The sequence below is a fragment of the Armigeres subalbatus genome, chromosome 2 (genome assembly GCF_024139115.2).
Source record: "Armigeres subalbatus isolate Guangzhou_Male chromosome 2, GZ_Asu_2, whole genome shotgun sequence".
Taxonomy (NCBI): domain Eukaryota; kingdom Metazoa; phylum Arthropoda; class Insecta; order Diptera; family Culicidae; genus Armigeres; species Armigeres subalbatus.
In genome coordinates this window covers 456043373-456068638 of record NC_085140.1, presented here as the reverse complement: position 1 = coordinate 456068638, position 25266 = coordinate 456043373, and the positions used below count along the sequence as shown (strand labels likewise).

General features: G+C 41.7%; 1 protein-coding gene and 1 long non-coding RNA gene across 6 annotated transcripts in view; one reads left to right on the top strand and one right to left on the bottom strand.

Annotated features, from left to right (window-relative positions):
- LOC134213823 (uncharacterized) overlaps positions 1-25266 on the top strand; it is a 44987-nt gene that overhangs the window by 13210 nt on the left and 6511 nt on the right. For all 5 annotated transcript variants that reach the window (XM_062693190.1, XM_062693189.1, XM_062693188.1 and 2 more), the window contains exons 3-6: positions 12510-12718; positions 12842-12977; positions 13459-13721; positions 13849-13981. In XM_062693190.1, the coding sequence (XP_062549174.1) occupies positions 12510-12718; positions 12842-12977; positions 13459-13721; positions 13849-13981 (741 nt within the window). The remainder of the gene's footprint in view (positions 1-12509; positions 12719-12841; positions 12978-13458; positions 13722-13848; positions 13982-25266) is intronic.
- On the bottom strand, positions 10302-10973 carry LOC134218270 (uncharacterized). Its single transcript, XR_009981295.1, has 3 exons — positions 10786-10973; positions 10606-10726; positions 10302-10540 (listed from the first exon to the last, which is right to left on the bottom strand). It is a non-coding gene; the product is annotated as an uncharacterized LOC134218270 (long non-coding RNA).

Below are 25266 nucleotides of genomic sequence, written 5' to 3'. Positions count from 1 at the left end.
TTTCCAAAGGGAAATAAAAAAATCAAGAATAGAAGCAATGCTTAGTAATTAATGCAAAAAAAAGCGAAATGATAGAAAAATTGAGATCCATTCCCCTAAAGTGCTTTTTGACCTTCCTCATGTGATTTCTTCAACACATTCTACGATGCACGAAAAAGGCATCATCTCCGCTAGGTGGATTAATGTGGGTTTTTAAATTCTACTGTGGATATTAGGAAAGAATCCACCCTGAAATTCAGAAGAATTAGAAAACCACATACGGTTCCACCGTCGAAGCCGACACCAGCATCTGTTAATCAAGCTTCGGAATCAAATGGGACAACACTGGCTCGTTCTATGACAAGAACTTTCTTAGTAAAATCAGTAAAATTTTCCATAGAAATTTAAAATTAATTTATAAAATCTTTTTAATCCGTCTAAGACGAATTAAGTACTGTCCATTTAATTCCACCAGTTAATTTTCGTTATCTTTGCAGACTCGACTAGTCGAGTCAAGTACAAGACACTGAAGACGACCACACAGTTGTGGTCGAAATACGTATCTGCAAAGATAACGAAAATTAACTGGTGGAATTAAATGGACAGTACTTAATTCGTCTTAGACGGTTTAATACATTCCACTAAACGAGCTTAATATATTTTTCTGATCTTTTTAATGTCACTCCTGACGGAATCCAATTTTCAAAGTACTCGCGTTTTCAAGGGCACACCATTCGATACGGAAGCAACGCACAACTGTCATTTTTATTTTTTCAGCTTTGCTGCGTCGCAGCATGCATGAAAAAATGAAAATGACAGTTGTGCGTTGCTTCCGTATCGAATGGTGTGCCCTTGAAAACGCGAGTACTTTGAAAATTGGATTCCGTCAGGAGTGACCTTAATCTATGCTGAATCAAAATCTTTCTTACATAGCAAAACTTTGGGATCATATACGTTTTGAAACTCATTGTTCACTTTCGTTGTTCAGCAAATCAAACACATCTTATGTCCATAATAAACTCGTCAGGAACTTTCTGTGCGGCTCGATGGGTTTAGCCTTTCCATCAGTCAAGCAGTATTTTTGTTGGAATATTAACTATTTCCTTGAGCATCGCATATATTTTTACTGGATATAAATATAAATTTTAATAAATAAATATAATAAATTTTTGAATGATGAGTGATTAATGACCGATTCAAAAATATGACACGTGCGGGATTGGCTCCAAAACAAACAGTTATTAAAGACTTCACCAATGCTCCTACACAAGACTTTAGGTAATGATTCACATACCGTATATCAAACAAAAACGGAAGCTCCAATAAAGATTGCGATGCCCAACTCTACACTACTATGATTGACAACTCTACTCTTGGTTAGGCTGTTTGACTGCTGCCTACATTGTACCAAAATTGTTTATTGGGAAGCAAACTTCCATGTGTAATAAGAGACTCTCCATGTATCACGCCATACTTAGAAAGTCAAAAGGAATTAATGAAGTTTGATGTTTCTTCTCCAATTAAATAATTTCAGATGTTCCAAAACAAATTTTGAAAATACATTAGCGTTTCAGCCAGTAATTTTTTTTTTCAAATACATTACCCCTCTTGAACTCCTATTTATTCTCCACAATAGTTTTTCTTTCCCTCTTTCAAAAAGATATGCGTTGGAGAATTCGGTGCGGTCCAAGAGGACGATAATTTGCGACATTGGCGTTCTGTACCCAATCTGATTTTTAGATTTTAGCAACATTGATTCCCCCTGAAATACGCCGCAGTATGAAGGATCATCTTTCTTCTTCATCACGTCCCGTAATTTTTCATCTCGGGACATTTCTTTGTTCTTCTTGTTATTTTATTTTCTTATAGTAACTGTCAAACAAATCTGGAAAATGGAAAACTATGACACGCGATAGAAAAATAAAATTTTAGCGTCCATCTTCAAACGCCTACCTACTAACTTCAATCTTTTCCCGAACAACCTATATTTTTTGAAGAAATTAACTATTTAAAAAATTAAATGATTTGAAGAGTCGAATAAACGAATGAAAATGTTGACGAAGAAGGTTAGACTTTGTTATCAGCACTGCATTACGTTGTGAATCTATCAATATTTCAGCTTTTATCTTTCCAACAACTTCATGTCATTTATTGCTTTATTTCTTGATCGTGAGGTTTTTGCCTTTCTCGTATACAAAACAAACGTAAAGGCTGTATGTTCGCTCCAAAAACAAACTTTTTATAGGAGGTTCGTAATGTTATATACTGATCATAATGTTATATACTGATCGACTGTTATAGACCGATCAAATTGAGGTAATGCCTGTGTGTTTTTTTTTTTGTGTCTTTATTAAGGAGACTTTCAGAATGTCTGTGTGTGAATGTGCGCAAAAGTTCGCAAAAAGTCTAGCTCATTTTTCATGCAATACTCCGATTTGCTCGCAACAAACTGCATTCGATGCAGAATTCTGTTCCATTTTATCCTATAAAAAATCGGCCGGATCGGACTATGGGCTTGGAAATTATGGCCAAAATACATTTCTCTATGCAAAAGCGTGTAAAAAAGTCTAACTTACTTTTTGGTACTTATCCTCAACCGATTTATTCGTAACAAGTTGCATTCGATTGCATTGATTAGGCACGGCAAATGCTGGGTAAAGCGTACCATTGGTACTTCGCGTACCTGAAGAATAAAATAGACCCATCTCGCTGTCCTTAGCCTCTTACCCAGCAACTCCTATCCCTACCTCCCCGCGGTGCTGGACGGGATACGAGCAACCTTAGGGAAGATCGGGTAACCAACCCCGGTGGGAACTATGGTCGTAAGCTGACAGGGAAGGGGGGGTTTGCTCCTCTCCGGAAGTGCAAATCTTATTGAGCGTCTGTTCTCCATGTCAGGATCGGCTCACAACAGCGTCTGTTCTCCATGTTAGGGGCGGCTGATTATCGTCCGAGTGCCAGCGAGGGACTCTAAGTGAAACTGTGCACCATGGTCCACCGGAAATAAGGAGGAATGGTCCTCCGGAAATTTAGGGGGTTTGGTGTCAGGCCCTGCAACCCAGCCTTTAAAAAATCATAAGCAACGAACAATCAACAAGAGAGTACGGACCGGAACCATCGGCGAAGACCACTGCGACGAAACGAGACTAGCGATTGGAAACTCGGTTCGTGGAACTGCAAATCTCTCAACTTCATCGGGAGCACACTTATACTCGCCGATGTGCTCAAGGACCGTGGATTCGGCATCGTAGCGCTGCAGGAGGTTTGTTGGAAGAAATAAATGGTACGAACGTTTAGAGGTAATCATACCATCTACCAGAGCTGCTTCAACACACACGAGCTGGGAACAGCATTCATAGTGATGGACGACATGCAAAGGCGTGTGATCGGGTGGTTGCCGATCAACGAGAGAATGCGCAGGTTGAGGATCAAAGGCCGGTTCTTCAACTTCAGCATAATCAACGTCCATAGCCCACACACCGGAAGCACTGATGAAGATAAGGACGCATTCTACGCGCAGCTGGAACGTGAGTACGATAGCTGCTCAAGCCACGACGTCAAAATCATCATACGAGATTTGAACGCTCAGGTTGGCCAAGAGGAGGAGTTTAGACCGACTATTGGGAAGTTCAGCGCACACCGGCTGACGAACGAAAATGGCCTACGACTAATTGATTTCGCTGCCTCCAAGAATATGGCCATTCCCAGCACCTACTTCCAACACAGCCTTCCGTATCGGTACACCTGGAGATCACCACTGCAGACAGAATCACAAATCGACCACTTTCTGATTGATGGACGGCACTTCTCCGACATTATCGACGTCAGGACATATCGTGGCGCTAACATCGACTCTGACCACTATCTGGTAATGGTTAAACTGCGCCCAAAACAATCCGTCATCAACAATGTTCGGTACCGACGACCGCCGCGGTACGACCTAGAGCGGCTGAAGCAACCTGATGTCTGCATACGCGCAGCATCTCGAGGCAGCGTTGCCGGAAGAGGGTGAGCTCGATGGGGCCCCTCTTGAGGACTGCTGGAATACAGTTAAAGCAGCCATTAACGACGCAGCGGAGAACAACGGGTATGTGGGACGAAGTCGACGGAACGATTGGTTCGACGAAGAGTGCAGACAGATTCTGGAGAAGATTCTGGAGAAGGACGCAGCGCGGGCGGTCGCGCTGCAGCAAGGTACCCGGCAGAACGTGGAACGTTATAGACGGAAGCGGGGACAGCAGACCCGCCTTTTTCAGGAGAAGAAACGCCGCCTGGAAGAAGCGGAGTGCGAGGAGATGGAACAGCTGTGCCGTTCTCAAGATACACGCAAGTTCTATCAGAAGCTCAACGCATCCCGCAAAGGCTTCGTGCCGCGAGCCGAAATGTGCCGGGATAAGGATGGGAGCACCTTGACGGACGAACGTGTGGTGATCGAAAGGTAGAAGCAGCACTGCGAGGAACATTTGAATGGCGCTGAGAGTACAGGCAGTGAAAGTCAAGGCAGCGGAGGAGATGACTACGTCCGTTCAGCGGACGATGGAAGCCAACCAGCCCCCACCATGAGGGAAGTTAAGGATGCCATCCAACAGCTAAATACCAATAAAGCAGCTGGTAAGGATGGTATCGGAGCTGAGCTCATCAAGATGGGCCCGGAAAAGCTGGCCACTTGCCTGCACAAACTGATAGTCAGAATCTGGGAAACCGAACAGCTACCGGAGAAGTGGAAGGAAGGGGTTATATGCCCCACCTACAAGAAAGGCGACAAGCTGGAGTGTGAGAATTTTTGAGCGATCACCATCCTTAATGCCGCCTACAAAGTGATATCCCAGTTCGTGGGAAGTTATAAAGCCGGCTTCGTTGACGGCCGCTCGACAACGGACCAGATCTTTACTGTACGGCAAATCCTTCCAAAATGCCGTGAATACCAGGTCCCAACGCATCATCTGTTCGTTGATTTCAAGGCGGCATACGACAGTATAGACCGCGTAGAGCTATGGAAAATTATGGACGAGAACAGCTTCCCTGGGAAGCTTACCAGACTGATTAAAAGCAACGGTGGATGGCGTGCAAAACTGTGTGAAGATTTCAGACGAACACTCCAGTTCATTCGAATCGCGCCGGGGACTAAGACAAGGTGATGGACTTTCGTGCCTGTTGTTCAACATTGCGCTAGAAGGTGTCATGCGGAGAGCCGGGTGTAACAGCCAGGGTACGATTTTCAACAGATCCAGTCAATGGACATTGTCGGCCGAACATTTGCAAAGGTGCCAGAACTGTACACCCGCCTGAAACGTGAAGCAACAAAAGTTGGACCGGTGATGAATGCGTCAAAGACAAAGTAGGGTTTCCTACCCCATTCCCGGCCTAACATGCGTACGACTGAATTATTCAATTGATATTTATGACAGGAATCAACTTTTCCTGAATTTTGTGGGCTGTATAATACTGCATTGGAGTTCACTTCTGCTTAAAAAATAGCTGGTCGTGCTAAATATCGTTCAAAAAAGCTTTTATTTGATTTAAATTAACGAGGTGCAGCACTCATTTCAGTCATAGCGATTTCCATTCCGGCATATCATAAAACCAGTTCCCGGCCTAAGCAAAATTTCACTCAATCTCTCAACATTTTTCTCTCATTCTCTTTCGGGACGGTAGAAAATGCGACGTAAACAAAAATATGCACTTTCCACGACAACAAGATGCCAGATGGTATCATTCATAATCATTTTTATTTAGTTGAGAAGATATATTTACTCATCCAAATTTTTTTCCAAATACTTAAAAACAATATTTTTTTCACCTTTTGAAATCTAGAAAATCATAAATAAGATGATAGCGTCAACGTATTAGATAGTTTTCCTATTAACGATGAAGGATCATTTTCATTCTCCTGACCTTTTGGCAGCACGGTGCGGTTAGAAGTTTTTGGGCCGAGGTGATTTTTTGTTCGGTTTGAGAATACATTTTTAAATGTATTCTAATTATGTTTATATAAGCTCTAGTGATACGTTCTAGTGATTAGATTGAAGTGCGTGTGTTAAGCATTATGGTGTGGTGATTTAAAGCTTGAAGTAATGATTGTAACGAGCACTAGGACGATTTTCAGGTAGGTGTTTATTTGATGATACCGATTTGTAGAAGTTGAAAGAATCACTTCGGCTCAGTGGTGTGGCATCGGAGAGCGAGATTTTGAAATCTACATTTTTATTTTCTACAATTGGATCAATTAGGAGTAAAACAAGTGATTGAAAAATATTGAGTATTGTAAAAAATAAATGGGAGACTTTTAAAAAATTATCAATCATAACCCTACGGCTTCCAAACAGTATAAATCATTAGTTTTCTGTGAAGTGAGCCGGGAACCGGGTCCATAGGCCCAAGTATAGTGATTTACCCTACATGCTTGTGAGCGGAACCGTGCGCGACAGGGCCCGCCTGGGAAGCAGTGTTACGATAGACGGGGATACCTTCGAGGTGGTCGAGGAATTCGTCTACCTCGGATCCTTGCTAACGGTTGATAACAATGTTAGTCGTGAAATACGAAGGCGCATCATCTGTGGAAGTCGCGCTTGCTACGGGCTCCAGAAGAAACTGCGGTCTAAAAAGATTCGCCACCGCACAAAATGTGTGATGTACAAGACGCTAATAAGACCGGTTGTCCTCTACGGACATGGAAGATGGACAATGCTCGAGGAGGACTTGCAAGCACTCGACTTGTAAGACGGTGTGTGGTGGCGAAAAATGAACCATGAGCTCGCCCAGCTCTACGGCGAACCCAGTATCCAGAAGGTAGCTAAAGCCAGAAAGGTACGATGGGCAGGGCATGTTGCAAGAATGCCGGACAGCAACCCGGCAAAGATGGTGTTCGCTTCCGATCCGGCAGGTACGATACGACGTGAAGCGCAGCGAGCGAGATGTACAGACCAGGTGCAAAACGACTTGGAGAACGTGGGGCGTATTCGAGGATGGAGAGATGCGGCCTCGAACCGTGTATTGTGGCATCAAATTGTTGATTCAGTGTTATCTGTTTAGATGTAGACTAAATAAATGAAATGAAGTTGCATTCGACGAAAAATCCTGTCCGAGTGTTTTCTATTGGAAAATGGTCAGATCGGACTATGGGCTTGGACGTTTTGGCCAAAATACATTTTTCTATGAAAAAGCTTGTCAAAAAGTCTCGTCAATTTTTCTGGCACTTATCCTTTACCAATTTGCTCATAACAAGTTGCATTCGACGGGGCATTCTGTCCCATTGTTTCTAATTGAAAACTGATTGGACTATGGGATCAAAAGTTATGATCAAAATGTATATATTTCGCGAAACAAAATATTTAAAAAAGTTTCGCAATTTAGGATGTAAACCCAACCGTCTAAGACGAATTAAGTACTCTCCATTTAATTCCACTAGTTAATTTTCGTTATCTTTGCAGATACGTATTTCGACCACAACTGTGTGGTCGTCTTCAGTGTCTCGTACTTGACTCGACTTATAACCTCGACTTAAATGCAGAGTACTTAATTCGTCTTAGACGGTTGAATACATTCCACTAAAAGAGCTTTATATATTTTTCTGAAAATGTAAACCCAGTTTTTAGTCGCAAAATTCGAAAATTCACTTATTTCTAAGACACTTACTAGGTTAGAATTTATTTACAACAAGTTGTATAGGACGAGGAATCCTGTCTTATTGTTACCTATTAGAAATGGCTCATATCGGAATATGTGCCCCAAGGTTATGGCCAAGAACTCTTTCATTTAACGAGCATTTACTTTTAACCGATGTACTGCAACAAGCGGCATTTTACGATGCTGTCCCATTGTTTTGTATTGAAAATGATCCTGAAACTTATAGCCAAAATATTGAGTTTTGAAAACTAACTTATTTTTCATGCAGGATCAAGTAGGATTTGAGTAGGCAAAGCCGCGTCGTCGATAGAAGTTGTATTCCGCTGTCATGAATATTGAAAAATGTGGGCTCGTAAGTAGTGAAGTCTAAACAGAATATCAAGTGTCATCGACGAATACAGATTAAGGATTTTCTTCAGTCACGCTCCTTTGGCTCACAAATATTCCCTAAAGGAGGCGCGGAGAAAATTCAATGTTCCTGGAAGTGAGCGTTTTCCAATTTTACTTATTTATGTTAAGTTTTGATATTATTCATATCTCTAGTTCAATTAAAGCACCATGGACATATTTAAATCCTTGAAATATGAATCAAGCAAATCAAGCAAGCAGTAGTTTGTAGAAGTAATTTACATACATCGGTATGAACGGTTCATAATCGACTTTCTAGACACAAATCACACGCTTATGATCATAGGGGCGTAACTGCAATGATTGATTTCTCTTCATCGATGTTTTCGTTTAATCAATGCAGCGAATTTCTGCTGTTTTCCTTAGATTTTATGGTTTGTGACGATAAGGGATGCTTATACAGTACTTATACAGTTCGTGTTTGAGTGATAAAACGGCATATTTTTCCATACCAACAAATGGGTGCACCACCCATGATCGCATACTTGTTGTAACATTTGCATTTTGGGACGAGATCGATAGTCGCTACCGCTTTTGCCTTATAAGCAGGAGGTCGTGGGTTCAATCCCACGCTCGTCCATTTCCTACTTTGTATTTCAATATTAGTTCTTTCCGACGTCGATTCCTACTGTTATAACCTCCCACATAATCCCAAAACCTCCCGTGGCACCTATGAGAGGTCGTAGAGTTCTCTGCATCTTTCTTAAGTAGGTGTCCAACTAACCATCCTTTCCCTTCCTCAGCATTCGCAAGGACGTGGTCAGGACAGATCTCGACTATTGGAAAGTGCATTGCTTCCATCTAAGAGGTAGTGATTAGTCCCAAATCATTATCTGTGGTAACGGATGAAAGTGATGCTACTCTCGTACGATAGTCTTGGCTTGTACCACCTACGAATTTGTGCGAATTGCTCAATGCTAATGCTTGTAACATTTGCATTTTGGTTGATTTTGTAAATCGTTTGTAAATCCACCCCGCAAACTCAATCATTTCCAGCTTACCACAGATAAGCAAGATAGCGAAGCCTTTTTTTACTGTTGTGCGGTGCAATAAATTGAGCTTTATGAACGATTCACAGGCTTTTCACAAAATGAACAAAAATGCGAGTGTTACAAATATGCGATCATGGGAAGTAGTTGTTACATGACTATATTTTGCCTTATAAGCTTGGGTGAGTGTTCAAAATCAGAGCATGATATATTCACTTTCATGAAGCACATTCACTCCGACTTTTGACATTCGTGTTCAGCGCCGTAGCGTGTGGTTGGCCAGGTTGGCCCCCGCCAAGGGCGCCTGGCCTTAGGGGGGCGCCAAAATCCAGAACTATTGAAAATGATGACAAATCTTTTCACGCGATTGGATACCACTTGAAATGGAACTTGAATTGAACAGAAAATACAATTGAAAAGAAGAAGGGAACAAGTTTCTGGGGAAGAAGCCCTAAATGAGGACTTCAATACGCCAAAGGCGAAACACAGAGTAGACTGTAAAAACCTAGAACTAAGCCGTTTTCAAAATAATAGATACTTGGAGTTTGTTTGAATTCAAGATGAAATCTCTCATTTTATGCAGGCAAACTATTTGAGGTTCAAAAACGGACCATAAAGATAGCATTTGTCATTTGATACATTTTCGATTCCTCTAAATCAGACACTTTTATGGTGGTAAAAAAACGAGCAAAGCCGTTGAATATTTGATGATATTTTGAACTTGTTTTTTTTCATTTGTTTTTATATAATCTGGTAAAGCTTAAAAAACACTTAACGAAAAACATGCTGAATCCGAGAACCTGCGTCAAGGGATTTCAGTAATGATGGCAACTGATCTACTTCAAAGTTTAAATTTATTGGCCTGACCTCGTCAACCAATGCCACCTAACTAACCACTTCATGAATTGATATATCTTCATCCGAACCTAGAGTTGATTTTTTCTTGATTCGTCTTGGTCCAATCGCTATTTTTATCTTCTACCAATTCAAACCACTGACCAAGGTCTAATGGTAATTCCAAAGGTCATTCGATCTACTCCAAAGTAGGGTTTTTCTTGATGCGACTACGTCCGATCCACTAGTGCGTGAATTCACAACAAAGATGTCTGGATTTTTTGTCGGTAACACATGGACCAGTTTTATTTTATTTGCGTAGGTTTATTTAATCTTTCAGAAAATCGTTAAAATTTATAAAACAGGGATTATTGAAAACATTTTGGTCTTTTTTATAATCCATACTTCCTACTTACTGGAACATATGTAGGAATTCATAAAGCAAACATTTATTAAATCCACCACGCGAAAAAAAATATTAAAAAAAACTTTCGTTTATTTGGAAGGCTCATTTGCCGTTAAGCATTGCGGTGTCAAGTTTCAATCACAAATTTTCATGATTCTTATGCACTAATGTTAGTTTTGCGAAACAGAAAGACTCGCAATTTGGTTATGGAATACTATAAAATAGTAGAAAATGAAGGGAATTCAAGGTGCTTAAGTGGTAACAACGATGCTGATGTTCACATAGTTGCCATTCACTTCTGTAACGGAACGAACAAAACAATTTATTTGAGCGATAACACCAAAAGGACAGAGACCTGCCAACCTTTTCCTTTTCCTTTGGTTGTTTTCTTCGGACCCGGAGATGTTCCTTTAGATCAGATTAAATACAGCCATCTACCCAACTTCCCATTCCTGCTGCCAGCTGATCAAGGTTTCCTAACGAACTAATAGGAAAAAATCATCGATAGATATAATAAGGTTATTTTCCAATCGTGAACATTACCTTCCATATCGCCTACCTTATCCAAAGAGTCCGCTTTCTCATTTCCCAGGATCGAGCAATGAGCAAGGACCCAGGCTAATTGATTTCAGAAATATCCTAGCTCTTATCATGCTTTTTGTTTTGAACATGCATGAAAGTAAGGGGCGCCCAATAACCGTTTCGCCAAGGGCGCTGGGAGTCCACGCTACGGCTCTGTTCGTGTTTTGATTATTCAAAACATAGAATGACTTACTCAGTTTACTTCTTCATAAATTTATTGATTGATTACCACTGAGTATGGTAACTGCGTGCGAAAAAAACAAAATTATCCTTGATTATATTGACATTTGGCGCTTAAAATGCCCCTCAATTGAACGTCGGGATTAGATCTATGCGAGTATTTATTTAAATCATCAAACATGTGTTCAGTTTTACGATTATTTATCAATTTGTGATATTCAAATGAATACTCACTGACCCATATTCATTCTGAAAATTGACGGTGCAGAGCCGAGTATGAATATGTTTAGAAGTGAAGTGACAAAGAAGGCCAATGGGCTTCATAAAAAATAATCGAATATTTAAAGCTCTGAGTTCAAATAATGTGTTATCTACTTCGCGTATTACATTAAATAGTTTGATTGACATGACATCAAAATTATCCAGAGGCAGGCTCATCTTTGCTCCATGGTTTGTCGAGCTATGAGATGTGACACGATAATATGGAAGCTGATTATTCTCTGCAGCAATATGATTTATTGGCAAGAATGATTATGTGAAGTAAGCTGAACTGTACCATTTCGGTACAAATTAATCATTATCGTCATTGCAAAAAATAACGTGTGCAACTCATTGCAAATCTTTTTTCAGCACTAGTATTTATCCGTACAACTCGTGCTAAAAAAAAATCATGTTTTTGCAACTAGTTGCACTATTTTTATACTGCGGCTAAACGTATTGCTAGGCTGTAAATAACGTTTGATTGTTTATTTCCTTCAATACCGCAAATATCGCATCAATACCGTATTCACAAGTGATATGAATGTCCGTTGCATAAAAGTGTATTAATTTTACTAATGGCCGTCAACACGTCACCTTACACAGATAAAAATATGTTGTGATTTTAAATGTATTTTCATGCACATATTTGGAGCATGCAAATAAACTTAACATTCAATTGATCTCACTTTTATTTTAAATAGAAATAAATGTAAACGGTGCTTGTTTGTAAAGTTCAATCAAATTTAATAGAATATCGAATGTTAATTCGTTTGATGGGATAAGCTGCAATTTTACACGTCGTTGAATTTTCAAAATTATTTGCTGTGTACTTCGAAACCATGTTCAATTATATTATTGAAAACTATCCAATTTTTTAGATGCGGCTCAACTAGTCTAGTACTGTATTGTTGAAGTCGAAATATGCAAACCTTTTAGACTGTTTGAAGTGATGAAATTAAATGGAATAAAATTCCTCTTCTTGACTTGAATATTATCTAATTCATTAGTATAATTATCTCCTTTCCAATTCAGAAGAGCATTTCAGTTACCTTCCAGCATCGACACACATCGAATTCAACAGAAACCACATAAGCCATACGATCAATTTAACTAATGAACCAACCAAACCATTGCACTTCGTCCTCAACAAACGAACTGTATATGTTTTTTACTATTTTACTTCACAGAAAGCAACCAAGTCTGTTTTCAATCATTCACCAAGCTTCCATTCTTCTACTCTACAGATATCTGCTTCTGTTTGCGACTGACGGAAGTCCGGATTCCGAACCACGTGGCCAAAAACAGCACCGTCCAGCTCGAATGTCACTTTGACCTGAACGGCGAGGCGCTGTACTCCGTCAAATGGTACAAAGACGGCAACGAATTCTACAGATATGTTCCTAGAGATAATCCACCAGCCCAGCTCTTCCTCCTGACGGGGGTGTCAGTCGATGTGAGTACTCACAAGTTTCTCTTTTTTTTTTCGTCAGAATGTGCGAAGCGCAATTTCCTTTGAACCTCAATTTCAAAGACGTGCTGGTTTTTCATGAACTTCGTTTGACTCCCACCCATACAGCTACTAAATTCAACTGCAAATCAGATAGTCCTAAATAACGTGACGCTGGCGTCGTCCGGGCGATATCGCTGCGAGGTGTCGGCGGAGGCACCCTCCTTCCAGACCGTCTCCAGCCACGGCGATATGGTGGTGGTCGGTAAGTGCTACTAACTACATCAGCAGAGAGTATATAAATTCCGTTGGGTTTCAAAAGAGAGTAGGATTTGCAGCCACGCTAAATTTAAAGTGCCTGTCATCGTGGGTCACATGGCTTTCACGAGGATCGCCACCGCCATCACACGATGCTGAGTAATAATTTCGGCTAGTCATGCAAAAGTCCGGTAGACGACCGTTACAACCCCTTCACTCGGGAAATCCACGGACCCACGGTGTCCCGATTCAGGATTATTTTCGAACTTTCATACGTACATGTATTGAAAAATATTTCATTAGAGATCTTATGTTCTGGAAGTTCATTAGCAGTGTAATGTAGAAATTCAATATTTTCATTATAAAATGTATTTTGGAAACTTTGATAAGTTCGAAAATAACCGTGAATACAAATACCGCGTGACCCCGGTCAGCGAAGCAAACCGAGCGTGGAATTCATTGCCGTTCTTGATTTCTTCTCACCCCAGCGCTGCCGGACACGGATCCAAAAATCACCGGCGGGAGGCCTCGCTATCAAATCGGTGACATCGTCCGGGTCAACTGCACCTCGGGCCGGTCCAAGCCGGCAGCCAAGCTGACATGGTTCATCAATGGCGAGGTGGCCGAGCCCAGCATTGTACGCCGTTACGACACTGTGATAACCGGGAGAGAAGGCCTAGAGACTACCATTTTAGGATTAGAGTTTCGAGTGAGGCTGCGGCATTTCAAACGCGGTGATATGAAGCTGAAAGTAAGTGCACTACACGCTTGTTAAGCCTCGGTGGTTTTTCCAGCAACCCCCCCTTCACGGGGCTGAACGATGTGAAAATGGTCATAATGACGCAATTCCTGTGTGTTGTTTTTGCTTTACTTCGCAGTGCGTCGCAACGATAGCACATGTATACTGGAAGAGCAACGAGGAGAGCGTGGAGGGTGACAAACAACCAAAACCACCGGCGCTCGAGTCGAAAGAGACGCTGCATCCGAACGGTTCCCGGGCGGACCGGCAAGGTACGTAAATGATAGTTAACTTTTGTATGAAAGGGGGTAATTTCGTTTGTGAGCTTTGCTGGCTTTAATTCCGAACCGACAGAATCGGAGTAGAAACATATGATTTGATATTCAAACATTAAACAGAGCTGTATTACTACTTGATGGAAAACATTTAAAAAAAGCCAAAACTATAGAGCTCCATCTTAGTGCAAACGCATCATAAACTGAAAATATGCATGTGGTGATAATTCATTCGTTAATCTGGGAGCTTGTAACACCCGGGTTCTGCCAAATCACATCAAGCGCCAATGAAAAATTTCCAATTTTTTAGTCAATGTTTTCTTGTAACAGATTCAATTAATCACAAATAGCTTCGGACATCGTTCAACGTCATAATCGAGGATATCCCACAACAAATGTACGCATGATTTGACATAAAAGACTTTATGTTTTACTTTTGCGAACAAAATATCACAAGTCAGTCAAAACGCCGCTTGGTGCAGTTCGGCTGAACCCCGACCAAATAAGTGACGGAATAGCGAATATTTATCGAGCATCAACTTCAACTGTATAGACTTGGAACTATATTTTTATTCTGAAATAAAAAAAAAGTTTGATCCAACCATTTTCAATTCAAGACCAAAGTCCAAAGTATCAAACATCACCATAACGAAGTTTGTTGCACGGACTTACGATGACCAAGTTTAGTGTATGTATTCAATTTACTTAATTTGACCGTTGTTAACTTGGCTTTCTCAGTCTATAAACTCAAGAACGATTCATTGTTTACATTCCCGACGTTTCGGCCGATTTGTTTGGGTTTTATCAAGAGTCGTAAAGTTTATTGCCTATCGCCTTACGACCTTTGAGAAAACCAAAACCAATCGGCCGAAACGTCGGGAATGTAAACAATGAATCGTTCTTGAGTTTATAAACTGAGAAAGCCAAGTTAACGAAATGAACCAAATCCAGTCGATAACACCATTATAAACTTAATTTGATCTTTAATCTTTTTCGTCGCCCGTCACCCTATTTGGGTCAAATAATTATGGATATTAAATAAAATATTTTTTCTCTCCGCACTTTGGGTTATTTCGATTTGATTTTGTACTTCGTTTCAGACCATACATTTTCCACGTTGGCTTTGACGTTGATTCAATGTTTTTCGTTTACGGTGATGTTTATTTTCTGCAAAGCAACGCAATGCAGTTGTCGTAACATTTTTGGGAAGTTTACGGTAATCGCGTTAATTGTTAACCCTTACGTTACAATTCCCCTTTAGAATAAAGAAAATGAAACAATGTTGGCTGTATCTTTTATGTTTAAATATCTTTCGTCACAATTTTAATCAAAAGAAAATAAATTATTCTTATTTTAGGATCCTTATCGAATTAGGATAGGACGAATTAGGACGGAAGCAACGCACAACTGTCATATCAGCTTTGCTTCGTCGCAGCATACGTGAAATATTGTAAATGACAGTTTTGCATTGCTTCCGTATTGAATGATGTGTTGACGGGCTTGGTAGTCATATGATTACTGCTTCTGCCTCATACGCAGGAAGTCGTGGGTTCTATCCCAGGTCCGTTCCATTCTCCTACTTTGAATCTTTCTCTATGTTTCTCATGTTCTAGCAATCGCTAGAATTGGAAATGGACTTCCATACCGTTTCCATTTATATACTATACCTTCAACTGGACTATTAGCAGCTCGTTAACTAAGACGAACCTCTCTGTTTCCCGAACCTAGTCCAAAAATTCCAACAAATTCCGCATGAACTCGTGGCAAGTGCAAAGGTATATTCGGCAGTGGGCGAGTGATTACGAGTGATTTACATTTCCTCCCCCTTCCCTATATTGATTTGCATTCTGGCGTGGCAGGCGCCAGTGTGACCTAACAAATAAGATCACCAGTACTTGTACTTTGAAGATGAGTGCTAGTCCCAAGAAAACATCTGTTGGTTCTCTGTACAAGAACAACTGATCTGGTCAGTGGTCATAATGGAGTAGCAACTACGGGTAGTCAATCAAGCTCAAGCTTCCGTATTGAATGATGTGTTCTTGAAAACGCGAGTGAATTTACTTTTGGAATCCGGTAGCCTTGTCCTTATGGGGGCCCAACTAGGGCAATATACTCTCACACATTTATTGATTTGAATCTCTAATGGCTGATACTAATGTAAGCAGTTGTTTGAATTTTGTGTAGGTTTGAAATTGTTATTTTTTTAGAGAAAAATTACAAGTGGTCCAATAAAGATCATTATTGTAGCATTTGATAAATTTTTTTTTCCCCAAGCGAAATTTGAAGTATCTCATACGGGTGTACGGTAGCGATTCCGACTATCTAGATCTAATAGTGCGTGTGTTCATCAACCAATCCTTTTTTTGTAAGTCAATTGAATCTTCGAGATTTTTATTTCAATTCCAAAGGCTTTCGGGAAATGGATTCATATTTGGCAATCCCATAGCCTCGTCACGCTTTTCGTTCTGAACACCTGAAGTTTTGACGTAGGACTACGTCTGTGTTTTCTATATTGGGGTACACTTTACGATTGCGAAAATCGGGGACCGTCACGAAAATATGATAGACTTTAAACTTTAATATCTAACCCGTTTCTCGATGGATTTTCAATTTTTTTGGACCATTCGATCAAGGATGAGTCAACGCTTCTTTGTATTTATATGAAAAGATTGAATTTTAACTATTTATTATCGAAAATTGATAAAAAGTTTAGAAATAGGTCAACCAACCAATCACGTACATGCATCACTAGCACAGACATCAAAAATCAATCACTTGCGGGTTTGGATCTAATCCTCAGTTTGAACAAGATTTTACGCAGAGCAGACGCATCAAAGCGATCGCAGCGGAGCGGACACAGCACCACGGAGGCGCTAATGACATTTTCAAAGGAAATCCATCGCATTGGTGATGGTGCTCGATATGTTGCTGCAGATCATTCAACCTCAACGAACCATAATTTCATATGAAGAAAAGGTTGACCATAAAAATAGCACTGTGGCGATCCCGCACCGCCAGTGCCAGTGCCGATGCTGAAAATTTATTACAAATTGTGGTGTCAGTTAGTTGGAAAGGAACATTGGGAGAAGAAAATTGGTTCTTCTCAGGACCAACATTTTACGAAAAGAAAGAGTTAATTGCGAAAATGGACTGTTTCGGTGGCATCAGGTTTGGCGTGGTAGCTTGGTTGCTGTTAGTGATTCCATCCATTCAAATTCACTACATCATCTCCCTCCGACGCGCTATCAAATTCGCTATTTACGATTGAGTTTTGCACTTTGAAGAAATTTTATTTCGGATAGTCGGATCAACCTTCTTTTGTATAAAATCAATGAAGACGCCACCTCAGTGGAAACTTTCTACAGCAACCACCCATCGGTGAACGTCGCTCGGACAGACAGATGGCAAGAGATAATAATTGGTAATATGGAAAAACTTCGTCTTGAGTGAAATTTCTGTTGTTATTCCTCGTAACAATGCACATCTAAGATAAACTACATCTCATAACCAAATTCAGAATCGAGAAAATTTCATAGGATTCTTAGAATTTGTCATTCTCCGAATGGTCCGTTGTCTGCGAAATCCCGATCGAAATGGCTCGCGCGCGCCGAAAAGCAGCTTTCTTATATCTAATGAAGTAATTCCATCAGCCCCGCCCCTTCATTAATCGTTGAGTGCACATTATATTTACACCCATATCAGATCACAAAGGGGCGGGGCTAACGAGCTTAATTTATTAAATACAAAAAAGCTGCTTTCCGGCGCGCGCGATCCATTTTGATCGGGATTCCACAGAGAGCGGTTCGACATTCAATGCAGCGGAGCGGACACAGCAGCACTGAGTGGGTGGCAATGCTGAAAAAATATTTCAACTTTTGGAGGCTTAGCGAAAAATCATCGAGTGGCGGTCGGACAGTTGCAACGCAAGGTGTCGACAAGCGATTGGATGCAGTTAGTTATTGGACAGAAGGCGCATTGGGAAAAGAAAATTGGTTCTTCTCAGGACCAACATTTTATGGAAAACCGAAACAGTCCATTTTCGCAATTAACTCTTTAATTGCGAAAATGGACTGTTTCGGTGGCATCGGGTTTGGCGTTGTAGCTTGGTTGCTGTTAGTGATTCCATCCATTCAAATTTACTGCATCATCTCCCTCCGACGCGCTATCAAATTCGCTATTTACGATTGAGTTTTGCACTTTGAAGAAAGTTTATTTCGGATAGTCGGATCAACCTTCTTTTGTATAAAATCAATGAAGACGCCACCTCAATGGAAACTTTCTACAGCAACCACCCATCGGTGAACGTCGCTCGGACAGACAGATGGCAAGAGATAATAATTGGTAATATGGAGAAACTTCGTCTTGAGTAAAATTTCTGCTGTTATTCCTCGTAACAATACACATCTAAGATAAACTACATCTCATAACCAAATTCAGAATCGAGAAAATTTCATAGGATTCTTAGAATTTGTCATTTTCCGAATGGTCCGTTGTCTGCGAAATCCCGATCGAAATGGTTCGCGCGCGCCGAAAAGCAGCTTTCTTATATCTAATGAAGTATTTCCATTAGCCCCGCCCCTTCATTAATCGTTATGAGTGCACATTTTATTTACACCCATATCAGATCACAAAGGGGCGGGGCTAACGGGCTTAATTTATTAAATACAAGAAAGCTGCTATTCGGCGCGCGCGAGCCGTTTTGATCGGGATTCGGTTCGACATTCTATGCAGCGGAGCGGACACAGCAGCACGAAGGCGGTCGGACAATTTCAACGCAAAGTACTGTCAAGCGTTTGGATGCAGTTAGTTATTGGAAAGACGCATTGGGAAAAGAAAATTGGTTCTTCTCAGGACCAGTTTTTTATGGAAAGAAAGAGTTAATTGCGAAAATGAATTGTTTCGACGGCATCGGGTTTTGCGTGGTAGCTTAATTGCTGTTAGTGATTCCACCCGTTCAAATTAATTGCATCATCTCCCTCCGCCGCGCTATCAAATTTGCTTGTTACGATTGAGTTTTGCACTTTAAAGAAAGTTCATATCGGATTGTCGGATCAACCTTCTTTTGTATACATAAAGACCTTTTTGGAGGACACCATCCTCAAAAATGGCCGAAATAAAGGAGTAATAAGCAGAATCAGAAGTGGCGTGAAACCAAACACAAATATATTTATATGCAACGTTTGGTCTTCGCCCGCGATGTAAGCGTTCGTGGCAAAGTAAGGATTGTGATGTCCCCCACTGAAAGCCAGTCGAGTGCCTTCAGCGGCCAATGAGTCATGTTAATTCCACGGTTAGAGACTCAAAGTCCATCCAACTGGGAACAACTATTCGACTTCTTGATTCAGTTGGCCTCCGAGCAGTTTGCTCAATGTTAATAAAACGACACAAATTATTATGGCAAATACCATCAATTTCGAAAAGCTACGTAGTCCTACGTCACCTTTGCGTACAACCCGATTGGGCTGCACCTTTGAGTTTTTTTTTTAAATGATTTGTCACGCTTCTTACACTCCTGTTCTTCTTAGATTCATGAACTTCTGGCCCAGCTTTGCAATATTTTTTACACAAGACTTCACAAGACTTACACAAGTTCCATCACGCCACTAAATAAGACTGTTCGGGCAGGTTGTGGCTCACCGATACTGCGTTCAAAAAGTCACTATATTTGACCAATAACGATATTTTACGCTCGCGATTAGCTGAAACCTTTTTGGATGAAATAATAGTTATTGTTTGGCGTCTATCTTCACCGGTGGCTAGCGATATAACTTTTTGATCTAGCAAAATCGTTCTTTATCATATTCGTCATCGAAAGGCGAGAGTGAGAAACTCTCCACAAACTGTTGATTGAGGTATCGTTCGCTAATCTATAATCAACCTAACATTGAAATGGAACATCGCCGCCACCTTTGAAGTACAAGAATTTCAAATCAAAACAGAATTGATAATTTCAGTTCAACAAATACTATCCAATTCATTCTACAATATTCTTACATCTAATGTTCACACTATCCACGCTGCTTATTCATCGTTGCCAATCGATTGGATGCTGTTGTCGTCATTGGTGTAGTGTTGAGGTTGTTGACCTTCGAAACTTGCTGTCTCTGTTGGCAGGAGACAAATTTTGGTTGTTGGCCGAACGATGCTTCCTCTAGGTGTGTTCAAAGTGACCACTCGAACTAAGCCGTCAGGTCCAGGGTGAACAGCTCCAATCCGAGCGAGAGGCCAACGGGTGGGGTGTTGAAAATCTTCGCAAATCACAACCAATCTCCCAGGACGAATTTCGTTGTTGGTTAAGTTGGCTTGACATCTCTCAGTATCTTTCTGGAGTTATTGCAGATACTCGGTGCCCGAATTGCTGGAATAACTGCTGAAGTCGTTGGTGGTGTGCTAGGCGAGTTATCCTAGTTTCACTAACATCTGGATCAGGAACAGCATGCATGCTCGTCCCGATGATAAAATGACCTGGGGTAATGGCGGTACAATCTTCTGGATCCTCCGTCAAAGGAACGAGTGGGCGGGAATTCATAGCTGCCTCTATCTGCGCCAGCACTGTTGACATGTCCTCGAACGAAAGCCGCGACGATCCGAGTTGCCGATAGAGTTGAGATTTCGCCACCTTCACAGCAGCCTCGCTCTTCTGTGCAAAATCTTTGGATTTTCTCAACTTCTTCCTGGTCAACCAGCCGGCGATACAAATGGTGCAGTTCATTCTTCGCCCCGATGAAATTCTTGCCGTTGTCCGAATGGATGTGAGAGGGACGGCCACGGCGTGCAACGAATCGTCGAAGAGCAGTGAGGAAAGCCGGGGTCGAAAGGTCACTCACAAGCTCGAGGTGAACTGCTTTCGTTGTGAAGCAGACGAATACGCAAATGTACGCTTTCGTCGGTGAGGCTCGCTTGTGTATTGCTTTGAGGTAGACAGGACTGGCATAGTCCACTCCTGTTACCGCGAAGGGCCTGCTCGGGGTGACTCTGGCGGCTGGAAGTTGGCCGATCTGCTGACGAACCGGGACGGGATTTGCTCGGGCACATCGGATACAGTTACGAATGATGCTTCGTACCAAACGTCGTCCATGAATCGGCCAATATTCTTCGCGCATTGCGGCTAAAGTTAGACGGCCGCCACCGTGAATTAATTTAGTATGGAAGGAATTTGCTATCAGTATAGCAAGAGGATGGAAACTAGGAAGCAAAGCTGGGTGTTTGGATTCGAAAATCCATTCTGCCAATCGAAGTCGCCCTACTACCCTTATCACACCTAACTGGTCTAAAAATGGATGCAAAAGCTTTACAGATGATTGCCTTTTCAATGAACGTTTTTGCTTCAGGTCCCGTATTTCCTCTTGGAAGCATTCAGACTGGGCGAGACGAACTAGCACCATTCTGGCGTGCGAAAGTTGATCGACGGTCAGTGGATGGATGTAATCGGAGCCAACAAAAGCAACAGGATTCTGGTTTTAGATCGGGTGTTGTGGGCGAATTTCAAACAGTAGGCGATTATGCGGGTCAAACGGGAAAATGTTGAGTAACGAGAAAAGATTTGGGTGTTACTTGGGCACAGTACGGGCTACGGCGGTGGTAACTGGTTTGCGTTCAGCATCTGCTTCGGGTGAATCTGACTGCTTGGACACCGGCCATTCATCTTCATAACAAGACAGCCACTTTGGTCCTATTTTCCACAATGTGTTGCTTAGGAAATCTTCAACGTTCATACCACGAGATAGTAAATCAGTGGGGTTTTGAGAACCTGCAACATGGTTCCAACGAGCTCCGTGGGTGGTTATCTGAATATCAGACACTCGGTTCGCCACGAAGGTTTTCCACGAACCTGGAGGGGATTTCAGCCACTGGAGCGTCACCGTGGAATCAGACCAAAAAAAGGAACCTGCAACATTCATATCCAAAGATTCTGTAATGCGACTGCATAGTTGTGCTGCGATGACTGCTGCACACAATAATCCACTGAACGTGCGTGCATAAGCAGCTTCTGAGGCATCCGCAAAGGTATGGAGTTGAACTTCAGACTTTAGTTGGAATGCATAGCGTTGGATTTTGAACTGGGACAGCTGGGGAAGTTGACGATAAAAGATGTCCCACTTTTGTTTTAGCCTGTCAGGAACTTCGTCGTCCCAGGAACAAGCCGTTAACCATAACTCCTGAATCAATATTTTGCCTCGCATGATAATGGGTGCTATCAACCCTAACGGGTCGAATAATTGAGAAATAGTCGAAAGGATGGACCTTTTAGTTGTTCGCGACATATTGTGCCTTACATTGTAGTTGAACCGAATTTGGTCTTTCTCCGGTTCCCAGCAAATTCCTACCATTTTACGGTTTCATATGGATCAAATCGAATGCTGGATTGAGTTCCTAGGCAATCTGCGTCCAACCCTTCTAGAACTGCTAGTTTATTGGACGTCCATTTCCCAATCGGAAATCCTCCCTTCGACAACAGAATCGTCAGCTCCTCGCGCAACTGAATGGCTTCCGATATGGAATTTGCACCTCCTATGAAATCATCGACATAGAACAATTTTTGTAGCGCCACGTTTCCCAGTGGATAGGCTTGACCCTCGTCGATTGCGAGCTGCTGCAGGGTACGAGTAGCCAGGAAAGAAGAAGGAGCAAGGCCGTAGGTGACCGTCTGAAGTTCATAGGTAGATGGAGGTTCAGATGAATCGGATCGCCAGATTACTCTTTGAAGTGGGGTGTCTTCGGGATGGATTAGTATCTGGCGATACATTTTGGCAATATCCGCAACTAAAGCAACAGGGAACTTTCTAAAACGTATAACGAGGGTCAGAAGGTCGTCCTGAACGACAGGTCCCACACACAATGCGTCGTTCAAAGAGTATCCAGAACTGGTTCTACTAGACCCGTCGAACACAACACGTGTTTTTGTGGTCGTGCTGGAATCTTTTATCACTGGGTGATGAGGAAGGAAACATTCTAGTTCATCAGTTATCCTTTTTTTAGGGATTAGGCGCATGTGACCCATAGATAAGTATTCTTCCATTAAACTCTCATAGCTTTGCTTCAATGGTTGATTTCTGGCGAAGCGCCCTTCCAACAGAGTGAAGCGACGCATTGCTGCTGTCATCGATTCCCCGATCATGGTGTTGAAATCCACATGCTTTGGGTATCGAACAATATACCTTCCTTCTTTGGTTCGGGAAACTGTCGAGATGTAGTAATCTTCACATGCTCTCTCCTCCACTAAAAGAGCAGGCCTGGCTGAAATATCTTCAATTTTCCAGAATTTCTCCATGGTTTGGATGGTCCATGGACGGAAAACAATCGAAGAAGTACTGTAATCCTAATATCAAGTCCACTTCATTGGAGGATTGAAGCCAGGATCTGCCAGAAAAATATCCTCCGGTAGATTCCAATGGTCCACAGCCATAGTACTATTAGGAAGACTGGAAGTCATCTTACGAAGAATGAGGAATGTCGCATTGCGAGCAAATTTTCCTCTACGAGAGTGGATCTCTGTTGTCACAGACTCGGTAGCGTATTCAGGCCTCTGTCCAATACCTTGCTCCTTCTTCTTTCCTGACTACTCGTACCCTGCAGCAGCTCGCAATCGACGAGGGTCAAGCCCATCCACTGGGAAACGTGGCGCTACAAAAAATGTTCTATGTCGATGATTTCATAGGAGGTGCAAATTCCATATCGAAAGCCATTCAGTTGCGCGAGGAGCTGACGATTCTGTTGTCGAAGGGAGGATTTCCAATCCGGAAATGTACGTCCAATAAACTAGCAGTTCTAGAAGGGTTGGACGCAGATTGCCTAGGAACTCAATCCAGCATTCGATTTGATCCATATGAAACCGTAAAAATGCTAGGAATTTGCTGGGAACCGGAGAAAGACCAATTGCGGTTCAACTACAATGTAAGGCACAATATGTCTATCAATATGTATGTATTTTCATATTATTTTACATCCTACACCATGATCTAAGCATTTCATGCTCTCCAAGCTATTTTAAATCATGAAAAAACTACTGTCAAACCTACATGAGTCTATATTGAAGGGACCGTCGACTTATGGAAATATAGAGATCTGGAATAGAAAATCTTTGGGAAGCTGTTCAAAGGTACCATCTCCATCATGGTAACCCTAAAAATATATTTTAATATGCCATAACTTGCTTCCATTGATCGACATCAAGTCATCGCAGATTAGGTTCGAAATTATAAAATAATATTTACCGCAGACAATATGGCTCAGAAAGCACAAAATAACCATAGAATATCATAACTTTTGAAATCATGACGTTTGATATGTCGCATGATGGTATTCGGCTATTTCCGTGAAGCGACTCCGAAACTGGAATCCGGAATATGGATCATATTTTGGTCCGATCAAATTCGTTTATGCATCATTTTAATTCAAAATATCTAAAACTAGTTGAACCTGCCCGGTCTCGCTCGAGTTGATTTTGAAATTGTCAATCCTTCATTTGATTGCAGCGTCGCACTCTTGACCGATTTCTGTTCGAGTATGATGCCTTTCTTCAGAACTCATGGAAACGATGTAGGGTAGAATACTGCATTGGCAGGGTGCGACAGTTGTTGGCACCCTCAACAAAATTTGCGTTTCCCAGCAAACATACACTATTTATGAACAAAATTTTAATTCAATCACACAATTTCAAGTCTAAGCTTTCATTTGAATAAGTTGTTTGTGTTAAAGTAGCAAAATTTGATGAGTTAATCACCGAAACAAATTTGCACCCACGCGTGGCCACGAAATCCTTGCCATTATTGCATCGCTAAAGAAAGTTGTGGCGCCTGCCTAGGATGTGGTGGGGTTTGACAGTGGGCCCTGTTAAACCTCTATAAAAAGCTGCATGTATCCGCAAGTAGGCTCCGCCAAAGCGACCGTGTGCCGCTCAAAGCGCACAAGCCCAAGTCCTGGTGTTAGGTGGGACGCTAAACAGCCCTGACACGACGGCCCTCCGACGAGACAGGAGGTTTGCGCAGGCCCAATAAGCCGCCTTTAAAAACAATTACTACGAACGACATAGAAAATAATACGACTCGATACAATCGGCAACGACCTAGGCGACGAATAAAGGATCACGATTGGAAGCTTGGAACATGGAACTGCAAGTCGCTAGGCTTCGCAGGTTGTGATAGGATAATCTACGATGAATTACATCCCCGTAACTTTGATGTCGTAGCGCTGCAGGAAATCTGCTGGACAGGACAGAAAGTGTGGAAAAGCGGGCATCGAGCGGCTACCTTCTACCAAAGCTGTGGCACCACCAACGAGCT